The 23,935-nt window shown below is 41.8% G+C and overlaps 1 protein-coding gene across 1 annotated transcript; it reads left to right on the forward strand.

Annotated features, from left to right (window-relative positions):
- Positions 1–233: 233 nt before the first annotated feature.
- On the forward strand, positions 234–22,133 carry ERMP1 (endoplasmic reticulum metallopeptidase 1). Its single transcript, XM_054178548.1, has 15 exons — positions 234–595; positions 1,454–1,755; positions 6,689–6,816; positions 7,181–7,286; positions 8,092–8,238; positions 10,067–10,159; positions 11,452–11,664; positions 12,472–12,692; positions 14,221–14,395; positions 14,990–15,180; positions 15,754–15,906; positions 16,430–16,632; positions 17,332–17,447; positions 20,459–20,622; positions 21,733–22,133. Exons 1-15 carry the CDS (start codon positions 309–311, stop codon positions 21,895–21,897), a joined length of 2,664 nt encoding a protein of 887 aa, XP_054034523.1. The 5' UTR covers positions 234–308; the 3' UTR covers positions 21,898–22,133.
- Positions 22,134–23,935: the final 1,802 nt, after the last annotated feature.

The raw sequence follows: 23,935 nt of genomic DNA on the forward strand, positions 1-23,935 counted from the left end.
CCGGGCGCTGTGATGGGAAAACGGGCGCCACCTCCAGTGGGCCAGTACCCGCCACTGGTCACCGCCGCCGAGGTCTGGTATCTGGAGGCGGACCCGGCGCGGCGCAGGCGAAGCGACCATTAGCAGCTCGCCAGCGACCGCCAGCGCCCGCTGCACCCCGCCGCCCCCACGTGACTCGCCGGAGCCACGCCCCCTGCCCTCTGGCCCCGCCGTACCTAGCAGTGAAGGGGCAGGGACGCTTTTTGACCTTCATCCGTTTCCGTACCTTACAGCTGCCGCGCCGGTAGACAGCTCTGAGCCCGCGGACCATGGAGCGCGGCGCGGCTACAGCTGTGTGGCGGCTCCGCGCGACCGGCGGTCACCGGGACCGCGACCGCCGCCACCTGTCGCCACGGGAGGACGGCGACTGCGACGTGGGCGAGAAGAAGCAGGGCGGGCCGCGGCGGCAGCTTCTGCCGCTGCCCGAGGAGTGGGGGGCCCCGCTCGTGCTTCTGTACCTGCTGGGTCTGCGGGCGCTGGTGCACGTCTCGCACCGGCAGCTACTGAGGCAGCCGTCCGCCGCCGGGCCCTACGATTTCAGCGCCCCTCGCGCCAGGTAGGGCAGGCAGTGCAGGGCGGATCGGGGCCGGGGCTGCCCGTCCTGGCCGGAGGGACGCCGGCCGGCCGTTGCGGTTGGCGGGTGTGCCGTGAGAGCACATGAGACCTTCCCATGTCAAGCCAGTCTCGGGGCATAGTCCATCAAAGTTGCCCCGAGGGCGACAGCAGCTGCCGTTGCTGTTTGCTTCCCGCCTAGGTCCCCTGCCGGAGGCTGGCACTTGCAGCCCGTTTCCTCCAAAGGGACACGCTGGACCGGGCCGACTCGGCAGCGCCCGGCTGGTGGCGGTGCAGCTGGTGTGCGGTCTGGGAGTCTGGCTGAGCCAGTGGTTCTGCCATCAGCTGCGCTGTTACTGTCCTTCGCGGAGTGCTTTTATCTTTCCCAGCCCTACCTACCAAGAGCTCAGATTTCCCATGGCCTCTTGTAGAAAATAGTTAAAAATAGTTAAAAATATCGTTAGGGCTCCGGTCTGGGAAAGTTCCTTTCCAAAATTTTATCTTTGGTGTAAGTCTAGCTAAGAGTGTCCTTATTCAGGTGTTCAGGAAGGAGCATGTATGCATATGCAGAACCCTGCTAAAGATAAAATCATTAGTTTCTCCATACACCCTGTTGTCTCTTTTTGAACGGACATTTCAGACCAAAAAAAAGAGTAGTGACATTGTGACAGGTAGGATGAGGAGCTCTAAGTAAGGATCAGTACTGTATGTCCATTGTCATAATGATCTTTGAAACTTTGACTACAGTTACTGTCTAATTTGCTTTAATCTTTCACACTTGCTGTGTGTCTTGAATGTTGTTGTTGTAGATAACTTGCATACTAAATGTGTTCAGGCTGAATTTGTAATTTATCTCTTACAGGGGATATCTTGACAACATAACAGCAATTTGGCCCAGAACAGTTGGAAGTCCTGAAAATGAAGTTCTTACAGTTAACTACCTCTTAGAACAAATTGGGGCAATAGAAAAAGAAACCACAGATGCTCACAAGATATCTGTAGACATACAGAGGCCCACAGGCTCCTTCAGCATTGACTTTTTAGGAGGCTTTACTAGTTACTATGCAAACATAACCAATGTTGTAGTGAAGCTGGAACCTCGAAATGGAGCTCAACATGCAGTATTATCCAACTGTCACTTTGATTCCGTACCTAATACCCCGGGTAGGTCCACATCTTAATTCTGTGTTTCTGTATATTGCATGAGCCACAGAGCTTGGCATGCTGTCTTCTCACACCAGGCAGCCGTGTGCCAGAATACTGCATGTGTCAACTAGTCTGCCTGATTTCAGTGAGATTCAGTATTTGAGTGACAGAATGGTCCTATTGTAGTCAAGATTTTGCTTTTGCTTTCTGCTAGGCAGAAAATTACAGATACTATGTTTAGGAATCTAGAAAGTTTGCTTATATTTGCCCTTTTTTTTTGTAATTCACTGCTTATGCATGTAGTTCATGTGCTGCTTCCACCTGTTATTCATGTCTCTCTATTCTTCTGTAGTAATTTCATCCTGCACCAGTACAGTTTAGGAGGTGATCTGCTGGAGAGCAGCCCTGTGGAGAAGGACCTGGGAGTCCTGGTGGATAACAAGTTATCTGTGGGTCAGCAATGTGCCCTTGTGGCCAATAGGGCCAATGATATCCTGGGTTGCATCTGTCTAGGAGATCAAGGGGCATTCTCCTCCTTTATTCTGCCCTGGTGAGACCTTACCTGTAGTATTGTGGCCAATTTTGGGCTCCCCAGTTCAAGAGGGACAGGGACCTGCTGGAGAGAGTCTAATGGAGAACTACCAGGATGATTAAGGGCCTTAGGAGGAGAGGCTGAGAAACCTGAGGCTTTATAGTCTGGAGAAGAATGAGAGAGGATTTGATAAATGTTTATAAATATCTGAGGGCTGAGTGTCAAGAGAGAGGGGACAGGCTGTTCTTAGTTGCACCCTATGATAGGACAAGGGGTAATGGATGTAAACAACAGCACAGGAGATTCCACCTCAACATGGAGGGGAATTTCTTCACTGTGAGGGTCACAGAGCATTGGAACAGGCTGCCCATGGAGGTTGTGGAGTCCCCTGTGGAGACTTTTCAAGACCCATCTGATTGTGTGACCTGTGCTAGATTCTATGGTCCTGTTCTGGCAGGGCAGTTGGACTTGATGATCTCTGGAGGTCCATTCCAACCCCTGGCATCCTGTGATCATGGCTTTACTTTCTTAGGATGCTTTGTGCTAGAAACTGTTCCCACTAATAAGTCTATGTTCTCCTTGCCCTTTGCTGGTATGGAACTTTATCTCAAATTTTTAGTGTAATGTCTTCAAGCTATGCCAGATTTGTTTTTCTCTCTCAAAAGACTTCTTGTGGTCAAAAACTCTTGCCTTTGCAGTCTGCACATCTCTCTTGCTGCTATTTTCACTGTTGCATACTCTCTGATTCTTGTCCCTCTGCATGTTAAATAGAATCATAGAATCTCCAAGGTTGGAAAAGACCTCAAAGATCATCAAGTCCAACCTGTTACCCAACACCTCATGGCTAGCTAAACCGTGGCTTCAAGTGCCACGTCCAGTCTCCTCTGGAACACCTCCAGGGACGGTGACTCCACCACCTCCCTGGGCAGCACATTCCAATGGCCAATCACTCTTTCTGCGAAGAGCTTTCTCCTCACCTCGAGCCTAAACTTCCTGTGGTGCAGCTTGAGACTGTGTCCAATTGCAGCAAGGATGTAAACAGTTTTGTAAATACATAGTTTTAACATACTTAACCGTCTCAAGAAGGGAGTGAGCCGGAAATTGCATGAATATGTCTGTTGTAACACTCGGCCACAGGTCCGTGCCTGTTACTGCAGCTGAAAAATACTTACAGATTTCAAGTTGTCAACAGGGCGGCTTTTGCTGAAGTCTGTTCATTCACACCTTGCACAATACTTCTGTTCTTCAGCACATAGTCTTTCATTATCAAGAAATCAGTTAAGTATTAGCTAAAGAAACAAAGCACTTGCCGTACTCAATCTTTTTTTCTGTCAACAAATAGCCTACAGAGCTTCTCACCAGTGGTATTTAGACAAGATTATTTCCCAATTAAGATTAATAGCCGTATGATTATTATGCATGCTCTGTGATTTAGTAACTGCACAGATGCCAATTACTGTATTTATATTTAAAATGTGGCTACCTTAAATTACAAGGAACACTTCACAAGCATAACACAATGATTATTGAAAATTCTTTAAATTGGTGTCTTACGTGTCCATTTTAGTGGATTGTGCATGTTACTGTCTTTATAGTTGCTCAGACCGTAAAACATTCTACAGGCCTTGCACAGAAATGGCAGGAAAACAGTGACACACAGGATTTTTGGAGAAGCTAGAAAGCAGCCTGTGTGCTTGTCTATAATCAGAAAGCAGCCTAGCCCTTTATCCCAGCAGCGAAGAACGCCTCTGTCTTTTGTTGTCTCAGTGTGAGATTTGCTCGTAACCTAAGCAAGAACCTTTTGTTTTCGATTCTGTATTTCTGCAAGTTTTTTCATTACTAAAAATGTGTTGAACAGAATCAGCAAAATGCATTGATCAATGAGTTCTCCTGGTATTAATTTTCAGTTCATTCGGGCGTATTTGGTACTTTTTCTAATCAACTTTAAAGCAGCAACGTTCCTGAAATTACTGTTGCCGCTGTGGCTGATGACATGGTTTTCTCAGCTTGCCAATATATTCCATAAATCTGTTTTAATGTCCTGTCAGTTATGTTGTATATGAAGTATTTGAGGATGACACTGTCTCTTTAAGCTTGTGTTGTAGACTGTGGTTACGTGCCTGCTTTAGTCAGATGTGAATCTGTGCGTACATTGAAACTGATACCTGATCTTTTTAAGCTTCCCAGCAAGGCACATAAGTGGTGAATCTTGCTGAAAACTGTAACTGCTTCTGTGCTGTGTTTTCGCCACAACATTACTTAGGTAAAAGTGCTTGGTGTGGCTAAGAGTAGACTACTGGTAAAATCAGGTAACTATATAATCAGTGCTTTAAGTCCTATTTTGAGTAGCTTTTTGCAAAGCTTTTGTCAGAGCAATGCTTTCATTTCTGAGAAACAGATTAAGAACAGCATACTGGAAAGATGTTGGTTTTATTTGTTTGTTCTAAAATGCTTCCATCCAATAATTATGGCTGTGATTTAGACTAAGATTTGTGTTTGTATCAGGAATATGGAGATACATCTAAATTTTGCAGTTACAAGCTTTGGAAGAGCTGCTCTTTTTATGTGTAGATCTAACAGTTTTAGCAATTAATGGTGACTGCTGGGCCTCATCGTGTTCAGTATCTTTATTGATGATCTGGATGAGGGGATTGAGTCAGTCATCAGCAAATTTGCAGATGACACCAAGCTGGGAGCAGATGTTGATCTGTTAGAGGGAAGAAGGGCTCTGCAGGGGGACCTCGACTGACTGGACAGATGGGCAGAGTCCAACGGGATGGCATTCAACAAGTCCAAGTGCCGGGTGCTGCACTTTGGCCACAACAACCCCATGCAGAGCTACAGGCTGGGCTTGGAGTGGCTGGAGAGCTCCCAAACAGAAAGGGCCCTAGGGGTGCTGCTGACCACCACCTAAACATGAGCCAGCAGTGTGCCTAGGTGGCCAAGAGGGCCAACGGCATCCTAGCCTGCATCAAGAATAGTGTGGCCAGCAGGAGCAGGGAGGTCATTGTGCCCCTGTACTCTGCATTGGTTAGGCCACACCTTGAGTCCTGTGTCCAGTTCTGGGCCCCTCAGTTTAAGAAGGACATCGAGACACTTGAATGTGTCCAGAGAAGGGCAGCGAGGCTGGTGAGAGGCCTTGAGCACAAGCCCTGCGAGGAGAGGCTGAGGGAGCTGGGGTTTTTTAGCTTGGAGAAGAGGAGGCTCAGGGGTGACCTCATTGCTGTCTACAACTACCTGAAGGGTGGTTGTAGCCAGGAGGGAGTTGGTCTCTTCCCTCAAACAACCAGCACCAGAACAAGAGGACACAGTCTCAAGCTGCTCCAGGGGAAGTTTAGGCTCGAGGTGAGGACAAAGTTCTTCCCAGAGAGTCATTAGCCATTGGAATGTGCTGCCCAGGGAGGTGGTGGAGTCACCATCCCTGGAGGTGTTCAAGAGGGGATTGGACGTGGCACTTGGTGCCATGGTTTAATAGTCATGAGGTAATGGGCGAGAGGTTGGACTTGATGATCTTTGAGGTCTTTTCCAACCTTGGTGATTCTGTGATAACATGCCAAGGCCTGACTGCACTGTCATTATGGCCTAGAGGAATTAGGTTAAATTTCTATATTTGCTTCCAAATCTTACTGATTAGAGTGGGGCAGAGAGACATGCTAGTTCGCACCAAAGTGAGGTAAATGTTGCAGCAGGATACCTTGGCTAAAAGATGTATATTTAAAAATGGCAGTGCATAGAAGGAGATGTGAGAAAGTCTGGAGGTGAGGGCGAGTCTGGAATAGTGTTGTAAGTTGTTCTCAAAGAGAAGAGACTACTGAGCTCAGGGAAAAAGGGGTTTTATGGAAAGAAAGGGTAGTGGAAAGCACCTGGTCATAACAGTACTATCACAGTATCACCAAGGTTACACATTACAGTATGTAATTTCAAGAATGTTTTAAAGGTGTGAGTTTTGGTGTTTTCTTTGTTTTATTTTGCAGTTTTCTGTCACTTCAAGGTTTTGTCCACTTGCTTGAATGAACTGGATCAGTGTAGAATGCTGTAGGGTGACTTGCATAGAAATATTTATTTAAATCTGCATATGCTGTAAATGAAAATTATATCCTTGTTTATTCATACTGTTCTTAGAATAGCTAATGATCATTTTGCTTGCCTAGAAACCCAGTTAGTTTACTTTTCTTGAACAGTAGTATTAGATCTGATGTCTTTGTACTTCACTTCTCAACTTTTGGTTATTTCTGCTGTTGCTTTTATCTAGTACAGACAAAAGTACAAACAGTAGCAGAAAATATACCAAAGCTTGGCACAACTGTACCTCAGTTAGGTTAAGTGACTGAGAGAGCATAAAGCTTTTTTATCCTCTGTATATTTGTTGCAATTCTGTGTGTTTGTTGTAAATAATGTTATTCTGATGGTTATTTTAAGGGGCCAGTGATGATGCTGTTAGCTGTGCAGTGATGCTTGAAATACTTAACACGCTTTCAAAATCATCAGAGCCCTTGCAGCATGCTGTCATATTCTTATTTAATGGTGCAGAAGAAAATATTTTGCAGGTAAGAATATGCCAGAATTACAAAATATACACCAAAAGCTGTGTATTAAGTTTCTGACAGAGGAAGAAGTAACTGCAGATATGGCTTGTATTCAGTCTGTTGAAACATTAGTTACAGAGTTAATATTTTGTGGAAAACATATTTGATTTTTGAAGGGGAAAATATACTTAGATTAAGAATGTTGTCCATATTAATTTAATTAGAAGGCTTGGATTTTCTGCATCTATTTGTTTTTTTTTATGTTGAGTGATCTAGCTGCCTTGTCCAATCTTGGTTTATGATAATGTGTGATGGAAAATAACATTTAGGCTAGTCTGGAAGATATTTGACCTGTATATGTATGTATGTTTGTTTTCCCATCAAGGCTAGTCATGGCTTCATTACACAACATGAGTGGGCAAAGTCAATTAGAGCTTTCATTAACCTGGAGGCAGCAGGTGTAGGAGGAAAAGAACTTGTTTTTCAAACAGGTATGAACTTGCATTGTGTCCAGTTTCTACACTAGGATAATTGGATAACAAACAATGTAGACTTGAAGGAGTATTGAAAGTGACTCCTAAGCAAAAGACAGGAGAACCTCTGTGTCTCTTTCCCAACCCTATGCTGCAAGTTGCTCTCTCCATTTTAGATATCTGTAGGTTAAAACACTATTACAGAGGTTGCCTCATAGATGGGAAGCCTCTGTAGAGCAGAATTACAGAAGTTACGTTTCCCTTTTACGTCCGTATGATAAGGAGATACCCAGATTTGGATATCTGTGTATCTTGCATACTCATACTGTCATGTGCTTTCTAAAATTTCCACAGCAGTTCTTTGGAAATCTTTGCAGGGAAATGCTGGCATCTTAGGAAGCAGGCTGTAGCTGAACTTCTGCTCCATTCTGGCTGGACTGCAGGCTTCCTTCTGTTGCTGGAGTGACTTAGTTGTGCTAAGTGGAGAGACTTTTCTCTAAAAAACAGGCTTCATACATAGATGATAAATTGGAAACTCTGCTAAAGGTTGTGACTTCTTATTAGTGCTGTCTTTTGGGGAGATGAGTTATCCAATCTGACACCAAATACTCTAGGCATCAGTCTGCTTTTTCTGCAAATGTAACTAACTCTCTGAAGTGTGAGTAATTTAGCCATCACAAATGCAGTTAGTATGTACCCTTTGGGGCAACAGCATTAAAACCACCGAGGTTTTGCTTTATTTATTGGTGACTGTGAAGATATATGTATCTTAACTGAAGTTCAAAAGACGATTTTTCTGACCTTTCTGCACATCTTTTGTTAGGACCTGAAAATCCTTGGTTGGTGCAAGCATATGTGGCTGCAGCCAAACATCCCTTTGCCTCTGTGGTGGCACAGGAAATATTTCAGAGTGGCATTATCCCAGCAGATACAGACTTCCGAATCTACAGGGACTTCGGCAATGTGCCGGGTATGTTACCAGCAGACATGGAGTTCCACAGTTCACAGGGCTTTCAAATTTGTTTTGTCTTTCAAATTGGCAGCAAATGTTACTGCTTTCTTACCAGGGCAAGAGCCTTTAGATTTGGTTTATCATGTAGGTATTTAAGGATGTATTTTGGAGACTGCTGCATTCCAGAACAAAACTATGTGGTAGAAAGGTTTTCTGAAACATCAGTGTTGTAGTTTGAGTTGGGTGCCCCCCTGGTGCATTCACTTCCTGTGTCCAGAAGTCCAGCCCAGAGGGATGGACACAGGAAATTGTGTATTTCCTACCATAATTCTTTGCACCACTATAAGATCCAGTGCGGAGTCTGGCACTTCCTCTTTCCTTCCCTCTCCGAGACTTGGTAACTGGGGGAGAGATCTCCCGGCCATGGGCCTGATTGGGCCCAAGGCCACAGGGGGATGGGCAGTCTCAGGCCTGGCCAGCTGAGACTAGCCCAGCAGAGGGAGGGGGAAGAAGGAGCCCTGGGGGTTTTGCATGCACCCTCAGGTGGGGATGGGATCTTTCTTTGTCACTGCGCTTTGGGTTTTCTGTAACATTCACTGCTTTCTATTTAAACTTTCATCACTTTTGCAATCCGTTTGCCTGAGTCGTTATTTCTGCCTGTGGTGGGGAGGGGACCTGCCCCAACCCATTACAATCAGGAAAACACCCCAGGAATTAACAGTACACTCACTGGTAGAGCTGAGGTCTGACTTACTAAACCTCTGCAAAATTGGGAGGATTCTTAACAGACAGCAGCAATTTGCTCATGTGGCTGAGGGTGTGCATGTGTTTGGGGTACACTGAATGTGTAATTAATTTTGCAGAAACTGTATTAATATTGGTAAATATTTTTTGTTTATTGAAACAAATTACTTGGGTTTGAAATTAACAGTTTTCAGACGGGCTCTTTGGAAAGCTGTTTACAAGTCAGAAGTAAAAAGAGCGTACCTATTACTTTGTGAAGGTATCACCGTATCACCAAGGTTGGAAGAGACCTCAAAGATCATCAAGTCCAACCTGTCACCACAGACCTCGTGACTAAACCATGGCACCAAGTGCCACATCCAATCCCCTCTCGAACACCTCCAGGGATGGTGACTCCACCACCTCCCTGGGCAGCACATTCCAATGGCAAACAACTCGCTCGGTGAAGAACTTTCTCCTCACCTCGAGTCTAAATTTCCCCTGGCGCAGCTTGAGACTGTGTCCTCTTGTTCTGGTGCTGTTTGCTTGAGAGAAGAGACCAACCCCCTCCTGGCTACAACCAACCTTCAGGTAGTTGTAGAGAGCAATGAGGTCTCCCCTGAGCCTTCTCTTCTCCAGGCTAAACAATCCCAGCTCCCTCAGCCTCTCCTCATAGGGCTTTTGCTCAAGGCCTCTCCCCAGCTTTGTTGCCCTTCTCTGGACATGTTCAAGTGTTTCAATGTCCTTCTTAAACTGAGGGGCCCAGAACTGGACACAGGTGTTTCTATATTTCCAAAATATTACTTTTTATTAGTTTTCAGCCTGGATATCTCTTAGTGTTTTACTAGTAAATGTTTGTGAAGCTTCTTACACATCTTTTCTGACATAAGAACTTTCATGTGTTGCTCCAGTATAGAGACACTTTTAGACGTGTCCTTTTTTAAACACACATGTAATCACAGTTAGTGCCCCTTAGCAAACTGTTTTGTTTGTCTTCAAGGATGTGAGTGGGCTGCAAACTAGACTAGATGAATGTTTTGTGTGAAAAATACCTGAGGCGATCACATTTATTTTGAGGTGTTAGATTTATGTAATCCTAAACATGCTTTTCCTTTCCCTGTAGGAATAGATTTGGCTTTTATCGAAAATGGTTACATTTATCATACAAAATATGACACATCAGACAGAATTTTAACAGATTCCATTCAGAGAGCAGGTAAGTATTTTAAGAATTCAGTGATTTTTACTGAAGACAAATGCTTTTCGCTTTGCTGTAAGGCTACCACTGCAAGAAATTAATCATTTTAATCATACATTTAGAACATGCTACACGTGTTCTTTAGAACAAAGAACTAACTGTATGGATATCTTCAAAGTACAAAGGAAATATGTTTGGTCAACTTGGGAAGATAAACTATATCAGCATCTGGTGATGTTGATTTGAAATTAACTGTGGAGTCTAACTAAGGTTATAATCTAGACAATTATACCTGACTGTTCATCATTCTGTGTTCCTTTTCAGTAACTTCCCTTCGTTATGAGAAACTTATGGTGGGATGGGTGAAATAGAGACTGATCTGCCAAGAGAGGTTTTTCTCATAGAATGGATCTCATCAGGTTTATGTTGTAGTACACAGGCTGTTTGTATAAAAAGGTTTTATTTTCTACTACCAAGTTGTGCTGAAAGCAGGCTATTTGACGTACTGCAGCCAAGGAAATGACATTAAAATCTTTAGTTTCCCAGGAAAAGCTGACATAATCCTAAGTGCCTCCAGAATTTTGACTGTTTTCCTCTTTAAGTTTATACAGAAGCCAACTTAAATGACCAGCATGTATAAGAGTTCTAAATGCTTTCTTGCACCAAGACAACTGCAGGACAGAAACTAACACTTCTGAATTCCTGTTGAAAATGTGATTTTACTGGTCATGGTGGTTATGTAGAACATCTGGGGGTTTATCACATCTTAGAAAGAAAAAAAAAAACAAACCAGACAAACTTTTCTACAATAAATATGTTTACAGATCAAGTGAAAGCAAACTGGAAGTTGAGAACAATTGCTCTTGATTAGATGTATTTTGACTGTGCTGTGGGAAAAGCACTGGTGGTTGTTACCTGTTGACTACAAAGGAATACAGCCTTGTCTCCTACTTTACAGTCATTTAAGGAAAGAAAGAGACAGGTTGTAGCCAGTGAAGCATGGAGGGGTTACCAGTGGCAATGAAAAGAGAAGGAAGGTTACAAAATTGCAAACTCTTTTCTGGGCTAACCTTCAAGTCAAATGCTTTAATATCAGAGCTGAAGAAGGGCTTATATTTATTTTAGTTACGGCTGTATAGGTAAATTCATGAAAACAACATATGTGAACCATTAAATACCAGTTGCATATTCACATCTTTGAGGATGTTTCAAAACAATTGTCTTTTTAAGAATGCTTGTATTTAAAAGAATGCTGTGTACTGATTCATCAACCTCAATGTAGTTACTTTGTGTATCTGCTTTATTAATAGGTGACAATATTCTAGCTGTCCTAAAATACTTAGCAACGTCAGATAAATTGGCTAAATCTTTTGAGTATCGACATGGAAGTGTTGTGTTCTTTGATGTACTTGGTTTATTTGTCCTGGCTTATCCTGCTCGTGTTGGCATTATCATGAACTACATTACTGCAGCAATTGCTTTTCTTTATTTAAGCAAGAAAGTATTACAGGCCAAAACCAGAGGTAAGTCTAGTTCTTAAAAAATCGCCATAAGCAATCACATTACCCTTTAATAAATAGCAGTTGGTAGATGAGGATGTGTTCAAGTGATTAAGACATCTATTTTTAAACAAATTTCAAAAATGAATTTTAGGTGTGTAGCATGCTGCAGGAATTTCTGTGTGATAATTGTGATGAAGACTATATATAAAGGCCTACAGATGTTGTGTTTATGAATCATTATCATGTCTTTTATCCTTTAATGAAACTTGCAATTTTGAAATTTTGCTTAGTATCTATATAAACTTTTTGATCTGTTAGCACAGGTGTTTCTTTAACACCTGTCCATAGGCAGAAGCAAATAAGAAAACAACAAATGGGGGAAAAGATATCAAGGCTTAATAAAGGGTGTAAAACAACTTCCATCTTCTAGTTAGACCTTTTCGGGTACATGTAGGAACATATTTAAAACCCAAACACAGTAACAAACAACAAACAAGCAAAAAACCAAAACAAACACCATCATCCCATTCCCCTCAAAATCCAGCAAACATTTTTGAAGTAAGAAAAAGTTAAAAGCAGCTTTTACTGTTGAGAAAATGGCAATCTGCAAAATAGAGTGGTACTCTAGGAATAAATCTTGCAGTGGGGAAGACTACACAAAGACCTGTAAAGAAATTGGCTAAGTAACTTAAGAAGTCTTCACAGTGGACTTCTCATGCAGTTTTATTTTTGGTCATTAAAGCGATTCACTGTGGGGTAGTTACTATCTTGATGATATTCTGCAGTAGAGTACATGACTGCTGAATGAAATTTCTTTTTTCTTCATAGCTATTGACAACCTGAAGAAATTATTTACTGCATTTGGCTTAACACTCCTGAGCTGGCTCTGCACGCTAGTGGCAGTCCTTACAGTGGCAGTGTTCGTCTCTCTCATTGGGCGGTCTCTTTCTTGGTACACCCATTTCTCTGTTTCTGTGTTTCTGTATGGCACAGCAGCTGCAGCTAAGCTCATTCTTGTGCATACACTAATCAAGAAATTCTTCTACAAGGTAAGCGTGACTTCATTGCTAATGTTGAAGTGTAATGTAGTGTTTAATCTGTGGAAGACAAAATTTTTGAGTTGATGAAAAAGGTGCAAAAGGTTTCCTGTATTGGACAGAACTATTTAAAATCTTTCAGTAGAGACTGCTTCATCTAAGCACAGGAATTGCTCTGCTATCAGAGTTAAGAGCTTCTCTCCTTGGTAATGCCCTTTAGGAACAGCTTCAGAAAAAACGGGCAAAAGCCTAGTAGAATAAAGTGTAAGGTACTGTCTCTTCCCCTGTCAGAGCCTTCCCTTCCTGCCATCACTTCTGTGGTAAGAGTAGAGCAACTGCTGGAGATAAGTTTTTTGATACCTTTCAATGTATGTGATGACGTCCTTCTGTGGAACAGGTGGGCCATTAGTAAACCATGATGCTACCATTTTCTAGTCTTTCAGAAGAGCTGATAAGAAAACACACTTTCGCTAACTGTTCAGCCATTCTTGTTTAATCAGCAGATGACCAACTCAGCATCCTGGATCTCTTAATTTTCTTGAGTGCTGTATGTAGCTGTCACTATGCTGTGCAATTGGTGCTGCCTCTGTCACTTACATTGTACTTAGAGCCGCATAAAAATTTTGGAAGTCAGTTTCTTACTTGGTTGTCACAGCCAGTGCTCATGTGTTTCCTGGCTTAAGAGCTTGTAATAAGGTTTTTGCTTTGAAGTGGGTTTGGCATCTCATGTTTCTTCCTTCCCCATCTCCTCTCCCCACCCCGCCCTTTTTTTCCCCCCTCTTTTTCTCCTTTTCAACCTGACAATGAACTGGCTGCTTTCTGACAGCCATTTTTCACACAAGCAGTCCTTCTTGCTGCAGGCAAGATTCACAATTAAGTTTTCTACACTACAAACACCACAGCACTGCCCATGTAACTGTGAAAGAAAACAAAACAAACCACATGATTGATGGTTCCACATCCTTCCTTTTTCAAAACATGTCTGGTATTGTCTGACCCATGCATGCCTTTTCTTCAAAACAAATAATATGTTTAAAAAAGCAGGCTTGTGAAGTGACAGCTGTGGCATGACGTGTACAGGCACTACTTACAGTACTTGTATACAGAGTATACTAACAGCTGCTGTTGAAAAACAGGTTTAGAATCTTGGGAGATATAATTTTTTTTCAGACATAAATACTATGTGATGTTTTAACAGGATTCACGAACACCAGTGATTTTTATAAAAAGACCCTATTTGTCTGTGTGTCTGAACCATTAGCCTTCTATCTTTTTGGTGCTGTAATTTACACAGTCTGCTCTCTGTGCCATGTTATTAACCTCTCCCTCAAGCTATCAGAGTAGGTTTAAAAAATTTTAAAAGGTGTACTGCCATGGATAATTCTTAATGGTAAAGGAAAGAGGAGATGGTGATTGTCAAAATTGTGTTGTCCAAGGAAAATGATTATATATAAGAAATAAGGATCCTTCTATGTATTCTTTTGAGAAGTGATACATGGAATATTTCCAGTAATGAGGGGATTTGGTTTATTTGTTACAGAATATGAATAAGCAGTACCTGGGAGAGATGTTTTTTGATGCCTCATTGATGATTTGGTCAATAGCATTGGCTGTCATTACTCAGATGGGCCTTTGTTCAGCATTCATTTGTGTGTTATGGGTAGCATTTCCTTTACTGGCTAAGCTGATGATCCACAGAGAATTCAGCCAAAAAGGTAGGAGTTTTGAGGTGGGGGAGGTTGTATTTCAAAACTTCTGCCTCTGCTATTGTATTATGAGTGTTTTCCTCCAGACTCTTACTAAGCAAAAGAAATCCCAAACCTTGAATAGTCAAGTAACCATGGAATGGTTTGGTGACAAGAAAATGTTCCTGAACTAAAGACAGTTTCAAAAAACTGTCTCTGTCACTGGCTGTGCATGTACAAAAACTGTGAAAAACAAAACAAAACACTGGAAAACATCCTGTGTGTCAGGCTGAAAAGAATAATAGTATGTGAGGTTATTAATACCTGATCAATACTTTGATGGACAGTAAAAGGCTGTCAACATCCACTAATATTTAAGCAATGCTTTATACTTGTTTGTTTTTTTTTTTCAGTACAAGAACAGTTTTGTGGTGTTTTTGTAGGAGTTGCATTGGTATTGACTATGAAAGATTGTATCACCTTCCCACATCCATGTCAGGGATTTGGACCAGTATTGTGTATTGGGCCATGCAGCAGTATGCAGATACATTAATAAAATCACCTGTTTGCCTCCCTTTAATCTTTAAAGATTTTTATCTTTTGGTGTTTTTCTGTCCCATGTAGGTGCCACAATAAAGTTTGTCATGATCTATATGCTGGGAATGTTTGTTCCCTATATATATATGATATATCTTAGTTGGACTGTATTTGAAATGTTTACACCTATCATGGGTCGAAGTGGTTCAGAAATTCTACCGGATGTGGTGTTGGCAGGATTTATTGTGGTCTTCACTGTGATTCTGTCGTCCTATTTCGTAAGTAGAATTTGCAAATGTTTATAAAGTAGAACCATTGCTTTTCTGAATTAATACTTGAAGTAAGGATGATTTGACAACATCTTAAATGATGGAGGGAAATCTTAGGAAATGTATCAAAGATTTTACGTTCTGTCATAGAAGCAGGATTAACAAAGTCATGTCTGCTGTGTGATGATGTAGTAAAGGTTGGTGTAAAAGACACAATCTAATGCTGGAGTTTCAGCAGACATTCATTTTATGTAATATGCAGTATGTGGCTGAACAATACATGTACTACACTTAAAAAAAAGTCTCTTTTTTTCTTGCTACCCTTGCTACTAAGGTTGTAGGTTTTTGTTGGCAGATGTTTTGCAAAATAGGAGCTTTTTAAAAAGCTCCAGCAAGTACTCACTTTGTTCTTCTTGCTTTTAAATACGGACATTACAAAGAAGTGTCTTCTGTCAGCTGGTACTGCAGTGGTATCTTTTTAATGTCATTTCAGTTCCATAACTGGATTTTATTAGAGTTACATAAATAGTGTCTCATTTAAGTCTTGCAGTTTTATAACTGGGCTGTCTTTTTATTCTCTAGATTAACTTCATTTACCTTGTCAAAAGTACAAAAACGACGCTAGTAACTTTAAGTGCTGTGTTTGTAGTCACTCTGATTCTCGTTTGTAGTGGAATCTTCTTCCCTTACAGTTCTGATGCTGCTAATCCAAAGCCTAAGCGAGTCTTTCTCCAGGTAAGAAAAGCCTTGCAGTATTGCCTCTGTTCTTTGCAAGAGAATTTGTGGTGTTTGTTTTTTTTCCCAGGCCAAAAATGTCCCCTGCCCCCAAAAGAGTAACCTTTCCATTACTTGCCTGATTCAAAAGCTCTTCATGATTATTCTTAGATTTGAAAGAGTTGAAAATGTTTCCTTTTTTCAGTTTCTGTGTTCAGCCCAGTTGTGTCAGAAAATCAGGGATCTTTTTTATAGGGTTTTAAGTGAGAGAGTCTAGTAAGCAATGATAATTTAAAAAAAAAGTGAACATTAGAACATTATGGGAGATAAGCAAATACTTCCAGGTACAGGCAACTTCTGAATGTAGGTGTTTGCATTATAAATGTATATTATCTAATTTTATAGATAGATATGTCTTCAGTGCAGACTGAAAATGCAGTAGACTTAAGGGTTGACATGGAGGATATTTCAGAATCACTTCTCCTTTTGTGAGATGCACAGGCTTAGTCATCTTTCAGTTCTGTTTTTGGTTTTTTCCTTCTAGCACACAAGCAGAAGATTTCATGATCTAACTGGAAATCTGGTTAAAAGTGACTCTGGTATATGGATTAATGGTTTTGATTATAATGGAATATCTCATATAACTCCCCACGTACCTGAAATCAATGACACCATTAGGACTCCGTGTGAGGAGCAGGCTCCTTTCTGTGGTCTTCCTTGGATTCTGCCAGTGCATTTCATGTTCCGGTTGGTGTGAATACTGCTTCACTTGGGTGCTTACTGCCAAAGCACATTGGTCATTTATGCAATCTCATATATATAAGGGAAGAAAAAGTAAGGCTGTTCTTGGTCCAAAGGTAAATAAACAATCATTCCACTTCAGAAGACGCTTGAACTCCTGTCCAGCTGCAGTGTCTTCTGCCAGAATCTCTGCAAGAGATTGCTGGGTCAGCTGCAGGGGCTGTAGAAGTTGATGTATGAAAAATCAGTGTCAGTACCAGTGGAGAAAAAGTTGCAGGAGGGGGCCTTCTGCAAGGCAGTAGAAGTATGTGTGTCTCTTTCTCTCTTTCCCCCTTACCCCAGCTGACAGCAGTGGAAGTCTAGAGTCGCTGATCTGCACGGAGGAAAACTAGTGGCTGTGACTGTCTCTTATACCTCAAAAGCCTTATGAGCAAAAGTGTGGCAGTTTGAAGATGCAAATGTTCTTACTTATTCTGCCTTCATCTGCCTTAATTTACATAACAATAACGAATAAACACACTGGTGACTTTTTTTCTGTTAATGTGCACTTTAGCTATTTGTTCAGCCACAAGCTGCTGATTTAGCTGTCTTTTGCTACAATCAGTATCTTTTCAGTATAGTAACAGCACACTTCTTGGTGTCTCATATTTAGTACCTCTGAGTGTTACACTGAGAACAAGTTAATTTATTTTTTTTTTACTACAGGAAAAACTGGTATCTTCCTGCTCCAGAAATTATTCCAAGAAGACCCATTCACTTTAAAGTTCTGTCCAAGGATCAGATGTCCTCAAACTCCATGAGGTTAAGCTTTGAAGTAACTGGTGAGTGGCTGAATCTTCTGTTTTGTGATTTGTGTTTATTTTTATTCCATGATACATCAGGTTTTGATTCCAGTATTGCAGGTTATGGTGCTATTCCCTAGACAGCGTGAGTTTTGTGAGATCAGAATGAGTGGATTCAGCTTCATGCAAGCTGTGGGTGTTGTGTTGCAGTTGTTATTTGGAGGACTATTTTGAGTAAGCTACTTGTCTATTTTGAGTAAGCTTTGATCTTTTTATAGCATGTCTTAAAGTCCATTTTATAGCTCTGTCTCCTACATTATCATCTCACATCACTGCCTAGAAATAATTGAGGCTTCTTCTGTGTGCCTGTTATTTGTGAGCAGGTTGGAGGCTGTCTTGGTCATAATCACGAAACTGACTTTAAAACTAAGTTTTCAACTCCTGGAGTAGTAGGGAGACAGGTCATCAGACCTGCGCTCTTAAGACTCCTGGAGGGCAAACTTTGGCCTATTTAGGAGACTGGTTGAGAGAGTCCTTTGAGGGTTCATCCCAAAGGGCAAAAGGAGTCCAGAAGGAAAGCTGGCTGTGCATGTACAAAAAGATCGGTTAGCAAGGAAAAAGACTGGCCTGGCTGAACAGAGAAATTTAGCTGGAACTCATGACAAAAATGACCTTTGGAAGAAAGACCAACTCAGAAGGACTACAAGGTGTTGGGAAGTTATGCAGGGAGAGAAATAGAATGAGTGAAGCCCAGTTAAAACTTAATATGGCTGCTGTTCTAAAAGACAATTTAAAATGTTGCTATAAATACATTACTGGGAAAAGGACTAAGGAGAATCTCTGTTACTAGATGTGTGTGGAAGCATAGTGACAAAAGATGAAGGGAAGGTTCAGGTACTGAATGCCTGCTTTGCCTCAGCTTTTTATAGTAAGACCAGTTGTTCTGTGGGTACCCAGTACTCTGAGCCAGGTGACAGGGACAGGGAGCAGAATGCAGACCCCATAATCCAAAGACAAGTGGTCGGTGATCTACTACACAACTTAGGTACACACAAGTCTATGGGCCTGGGTGGGATCCATCTAAAAGGACTAAGCAGGCTGGTGAAGGTACTCATCAGAGCCACTTTTCATCCTTTACCAGTATTCCTGACTAGCTGTTGAGATTCCAGTTGACTGGAGGTTAGCAAATATAAGGGCCATCTGCAAGAAAGGCTGGAAGGAGAAACTACAGGCCTGTCAGTCTGACCACAGTGCCAGGGAAGGCTATGCAGCAGATTTCTTGAATGCCATCACACAGCATGTACAGGACAAACAGGTGATTTGGCCCAGTCAGTATGGGTTCATGAAAGGCAGGTCCTGCTTGGCTAATGTGATCTCCTTCTATAACAAGGTGACCTGCTTTGTGGATGGGGGAAAGTCTGTGGATGTTGTGTACCTGGACTTCAGTAAAGCCTTTGACAGAGTTTGCCACAGCATCCTCCTGGAGAAACTAACTGCTAATGGCTTGGGTGGGTATACACTTTGGGGGTGTGTGTGGAAAACCAAAACAAAACTGGATTGCAAGGCGCAATGAATGGAGTTAAAGCCAGCTGGTGGCTAGTCACAAGTGGTGTTCTCCAGGGCTCAGGTTTGAGACCAGTTCTGTTTAGTTCTGTTAGCAGTGATCTGGATGAGGGGATCAAGTACACTCTCAGTAAATTTGCAGATGACACTAAGTTGAGCAGGAGTGTTTCTCTCCTTAAGAGTAGAAGGTTGCTATAGAGGGATCTGAAAGGGCTGGATTGATGGGCCATGGCCAGTTGTTGGAGGTTTGACAAGGCCAAGTGCCAGGTCCTGCACTTGAGCCACAAAACCCCCAAGTAATGCTACAGGCTTGGGAGATGGGGGCTGGAAAGCTGTCCAGCAGAAAAGGATGTGAGAGTACTGGTTGATGGTTAGAATGCAAGACAGCAGTGTGCCCAGGTGGGCAAGAAGGCCAACAGCATTGTGACTTGTATCAGAAGTAGTGTGACCAGCAGGAGTAGGGAAGCGATTGTATTCAGCACTGGTGAAGCTGCACCTTAAATGCTGTGTTCAGTTTTGGGCCCTGCAGTACACCATAAATATTAGGGTGCTGGAGCATGTCCAAAGGGCAGCAAAGCTGGTGAAAGGTCTGGAGCACAAGTTTTGTGAAGAGCACCTGAAGGAACTGGGTTTGTTTAGCACGGGGAAAAAAGGTGGCTGAGGGGAGACCTTGCTGCTTTCTACAACTACCTGAAGCAAGGTTGTAAAAGGGTTGGATGTTGGTCTCACCTCCCATGTAACAAGCAATAGGACAAGAAAAAGTGGCCTCAAATTGTACCAGGGGAGGTGTAGGTTGGGTATTAAGTAAAACTTCAAGGGTTATTAAGCATTGGAACAGGTTACCCAGGGAAGTGGTGGAATCAGCATCCCTGAGGATACTTAAAAGACTTGTAGATGTGGTACTTAGCCATGTGGTTTAGTAGTTGACTTGGCAGTGTTAGGTTAATGGTTGAACGTGATGATATTGAGACTTTACCAACCTAAACCATTCTACAATTCTGTTCTGTGAAGACAGTTTGTCCTGGGTTCAGCTAGAATAAGGTTAATTTTCACAGGAAGCAGTAAGGAGCCATAGCCAGGATAGTCAGCCAAGCCAGTCAATGAGATAGTCCATACCCTGCTCTGACATCATGGTCAATACATAAAGGGGGGGGTTGACTGGGACAAGTGGAGGGCAGGCACAGGCAGCTGGAGGTGGCAGGCTCCGGGTGGTGAGCAGGTAGTTGCATTGTACATCACTTGTTTTATGTATTACTTCATTAATATTATTCTCATTACTGTTGTTTCTCAATCTCTTTGTATTGTTCGATTAAACTCTCCCCATACTCATCCTCCTAGGTGCAGGAGGGGAGCAAGCAGGTGGCTCTATGGCAGCAGTTGAGAAGACACAAATAGTAATATAGAGATAACATGTTAGTCCATAGCAAAATAGATTGTTCTTCTACCTCCACCCATTGATATACATAGAAACATCCTTATCTCTGCAGGTCCGAGTCACATGTCTCTGTACGTGCGGCCACACGAAGGGTCGGCGTTGTCCACCTGGTCTCTTGGGGATGGCATGCCAGTTGCTAGCGTAGGAGGAGACTACTTTGTGTTTTACTCCCGTGGGCTGCAGGCTACACCGTGGCGCTTTTGGGTAGAGCTGAGGGTGAGTATGCTGCTGCAGGAAACCCAGTTACCCCTTGGCCTGCCCTGTTGTCACCACGTGTGCGTTCTTGAATGAAAAATGTCTTAACGACTTTATTGAGCATGGCTCTATTTGATAGATCCTAATTCCAGGTTTTCTCCTTTAACTTGTCCATCAGTGCTATGTATTGGCTCACAGGTATTTCTGGGGCTTGCTGTAATAAAGGTGCCAAAAAGCCTGAGGGCTTCTCCATGGCCTTAGATCAGAGCTTTGGATTTCTCATAGTTCTTGAAGTTGTGTCTTTATTACTGCTATTTCAGAGTTCTTTTCCTACTGTAGTTTCCTTTTTATGTATTTTGTTTGCTTGGGTTTTTTTTGATACTACAGTGGGGGAAAGTTACCAGTCTTGAAGGGAGTTGTAAAAGCTTCTTTCCTTAAATGTCTTTTATGTTATTTTCAGTTGGAAGCAAGGCTTCCAGCATTACTATTTCTGTGGGATTTATGATCCCTTTACTCCCTGCTGCTTGACTTGTCAATGAAGAACTTTTTGCAGAGATGTGTATTTTTATTACAGATTTAACAGTCTCTTATTCTTTGAGGTAACTCTCGAAGGTTCTTGTAATATTTCAGAAAGGACCTTGTTCATTCCTTGATCAGGTAGTTTAAATACTCAGTCAAATAATCCTTTGAGAGTACTTGACAAAGGCAGGTAGGAACCTTCAGTGTGACAAGCTTTGCAAGATGGATAGTAGCAAAGCTAGGCAGAAAAGACTTCATCCTAAAGATTCACAGCTGTAGGATCCGTGTAGATGCTGTGTTGGAGTCCATGTTTTGAATTGTCATCAAAACCAACAGGTAGAAATGTTGAAGCCAGCATGTGCAAGCTGTGTATCATCAGAGGCACAGTGATCTCAGTACTGACTTGCAAGTTCAGTTCATGTTGAACTCATCTGTAATCAATCAGACTGACGTGTTTGAAGGTAGAAAGTGTTTTAACATAGAGGACACAGACCTGCAGGATGAAGTTTGTTGCATAGATGCTAAGTCTGTAGGAAATCTGGATGGGATTAATCTTGTGTTTAAAAGCGCTGAACAGTAACAAAGACTGTGTTGCCCTTTTCTCACTTTCAGGTCCCAGAAAAGCATGCCACTGGAGTAGTCTCCCTTGCCATAGCAGCACATTACTTTTTTGGGGAAGATCAAAAGTCACCTCAGCTCAGTGCCTTACTGGAGAGTTTTCCAAACTGGACATTTTCTTCGGGTTGGTCCAGCACTTACGACCTTTTTGTCTTTTAATGCTGACAGTAATGCAGCTCTAACAGGGTCATCTCTGTGATGCAGCACACCTGTTGTGGCAACTCTTTCTCACAAGATCTCAGAGACTTTCATAGAATTTAAAAGTACTTTGGTGACAAACGGTGTTTCTTTGGCAGTTTGACTATTGCTGTCTTGGGGATATAGTGATACTTCACGTCAATGTGAATACAGTTCATGGTTCTTCCACTGAAATAGCCTGACTAATGACTTCTTGTAATGAAAACTTGTGTTTGAGAAGGTAACATTATCAAAATACTGATGGCAATTGTAACAAAAGGGCCTCATTAAATTACTTTGATGTTATGCAAAATAAAACTGTACTTCATGCACAGCTGAGGGACTATTGCCTGCCAGGCCTACCTGTCCTATGAAACAAAGACCTTCAGCTAAAAGATGCTTTTTTACATGGAGGGGGAGCAGAGGTGGCAAAATTGTAAGCATGACTTTTGTCACTGGATGAGGGCACTGAAAGCTGTGTTGCTTGTGCTGGCAAATGCACAATGCAGAAAAATATATATGATGATGTAATGTGGTAATTATTTATCTAGATTATCTTTTCCAAATTAAATATGTTTCAGTTGAAAACTTACACCCTAACCTTTTGCCTGTATCTTCACTGTTAGAACCTGAGCAAGCTGGGCCTTTCATCTTGTGGTTTTGTTCCCACTGGGATCTTTCAGCATCAGCATATAAGCGTGTGACTTGCTCTCTTGTACGTAAGAGTGTGAAGTCCTCACTCCTTTATGTGGACGTTTTGTAATTAATTGACTCTAAATTTCAGGTTATCTTCTAATTATTAGAATTGGCTAATTTTTGGTATCTCCTCTGGAGAGACTTTTGATAGTGTGACAGTATTGCATGTCACTAATAGTTTGCTTTCCATAAGGAAAACTGCCAATAGCAGTCATCTTTAAAAAAGATGCCTAGTATCTCTGGACTGCTCTTATTTTGTTTCCCCAGGATGGGTTCTATAAATGTCTGTGAGCGATTTAGAATGTCTTCCAGTTTTGAATGACAAGCTTTGAGTTCAGAAGCCACCTCTTTGGTTTCTTTTTCATATTTCCATTTTTCTTCAGTTAGTGGTGTTGTAAATTCCAAGAGCTCTGTGTACCTGAAGAAACCTTGTGCTTTTTTTTCCAAACTACATAGAACCTATTCTATGATGTCAATGCCACACTACAAGCTGTACAGATTAATATTACATTCATCTCATGAATATTGCCAAATCGCTTGCACAGCAAATTTTATGCACTCATAATTTCATGTAAAAACATGCTAGTACTGGGAAGCTTCCAGGGCCTGTGAAAGAAGATTTTTGTTACACTACAACTTCTCTGAGCTGTGATGGACAGCAGCTCCCTGATCAAGTATTTTTCCTTCACATTGTCCTGTAGTTGTGTAAGATAGTGGCAAGAAGCAGTTTCATTTGTTGCAAGGTACATTCACAAAGATTGTCAACTGACTCATGACCTAGGGTAAAAGGTTAAATTACTGTGAGCATAATGAACTGGCCATCAATATCTTAAAACCAGGGGCTTGCTCTGCATTAGTATGTGCATAAATCTCACTCACTTGATTCTGTCTGATTTTGAACTACAATCCCTTATGCTTTTTTTTAAAGTGCTATTAATTATTGGAAAAATGCAGATTTGGTTTATAGCTCATGTCTTGAATCTCGCCAAATGTTTTGTACTGTACTCTAGCTGATGCACAGCTAGTTAAATAAAGCTGCACTGATAGTTCTGTCTTCTTCAGCTTTGGTTTTTATTTTGTGGGTTTCCTCTGATTCCTGACTTTGAAAAAAAAATGCTGTGTGAAGAATTTGCACTGGGAACCAACATAAAAGAATGCCTGTTAGCACTTCCTGGAACTTCACCAAAGCAATGACTTTTGCCAACTTAGAATTGAGCATTTATTAAAAAATGTAATTGTGAGGGATGTGCAGTCTGTTGTAAATGTCTGTCTTTGCAAACAAAAGTGACAATCCAAACCAGATTTCTAAAATTATTATTAAAGG

Source organism: Dryobates pubescens, chromosome Z (genome assembly GCF_014839835.1).
Source record: "Dryobates pubescens isolate bDryPub1 chromosome Z, bDryPub1.pri, whole genome shotgun sequence".
Classification (NCBI taxonomy): Eukaryota; Metazoa; Chordata; class Aves; order Piciformes; family Picidae; genus Dryobates; species Dryobates pubescens.

Bases quoted from the DNA above. Each gene is read 5' to 3' on its own strand.
- ERMP1 (XM_054178548.1), top strand. From the start codon at position 309: ATGGAGCGCGGCGCGGCTACAGCTGTGTGGCGGCTCCGCGCGACCGGC. The intron at 8,239-10,066 runs GTATGTTACCAG...CTTTCCCTGTAG, and splicing joins GGACTTCGGCAATGTGCCGG to GAATAGATTTGGCTTTTATC. The intron at 14,396-14,989 runs GTAGGAGTTTTG...TGTCCCATGTAG, and splicing joins CAGAGAATTCAGCCAAAAAG to GTGCCACAATAAAGTTTGTC.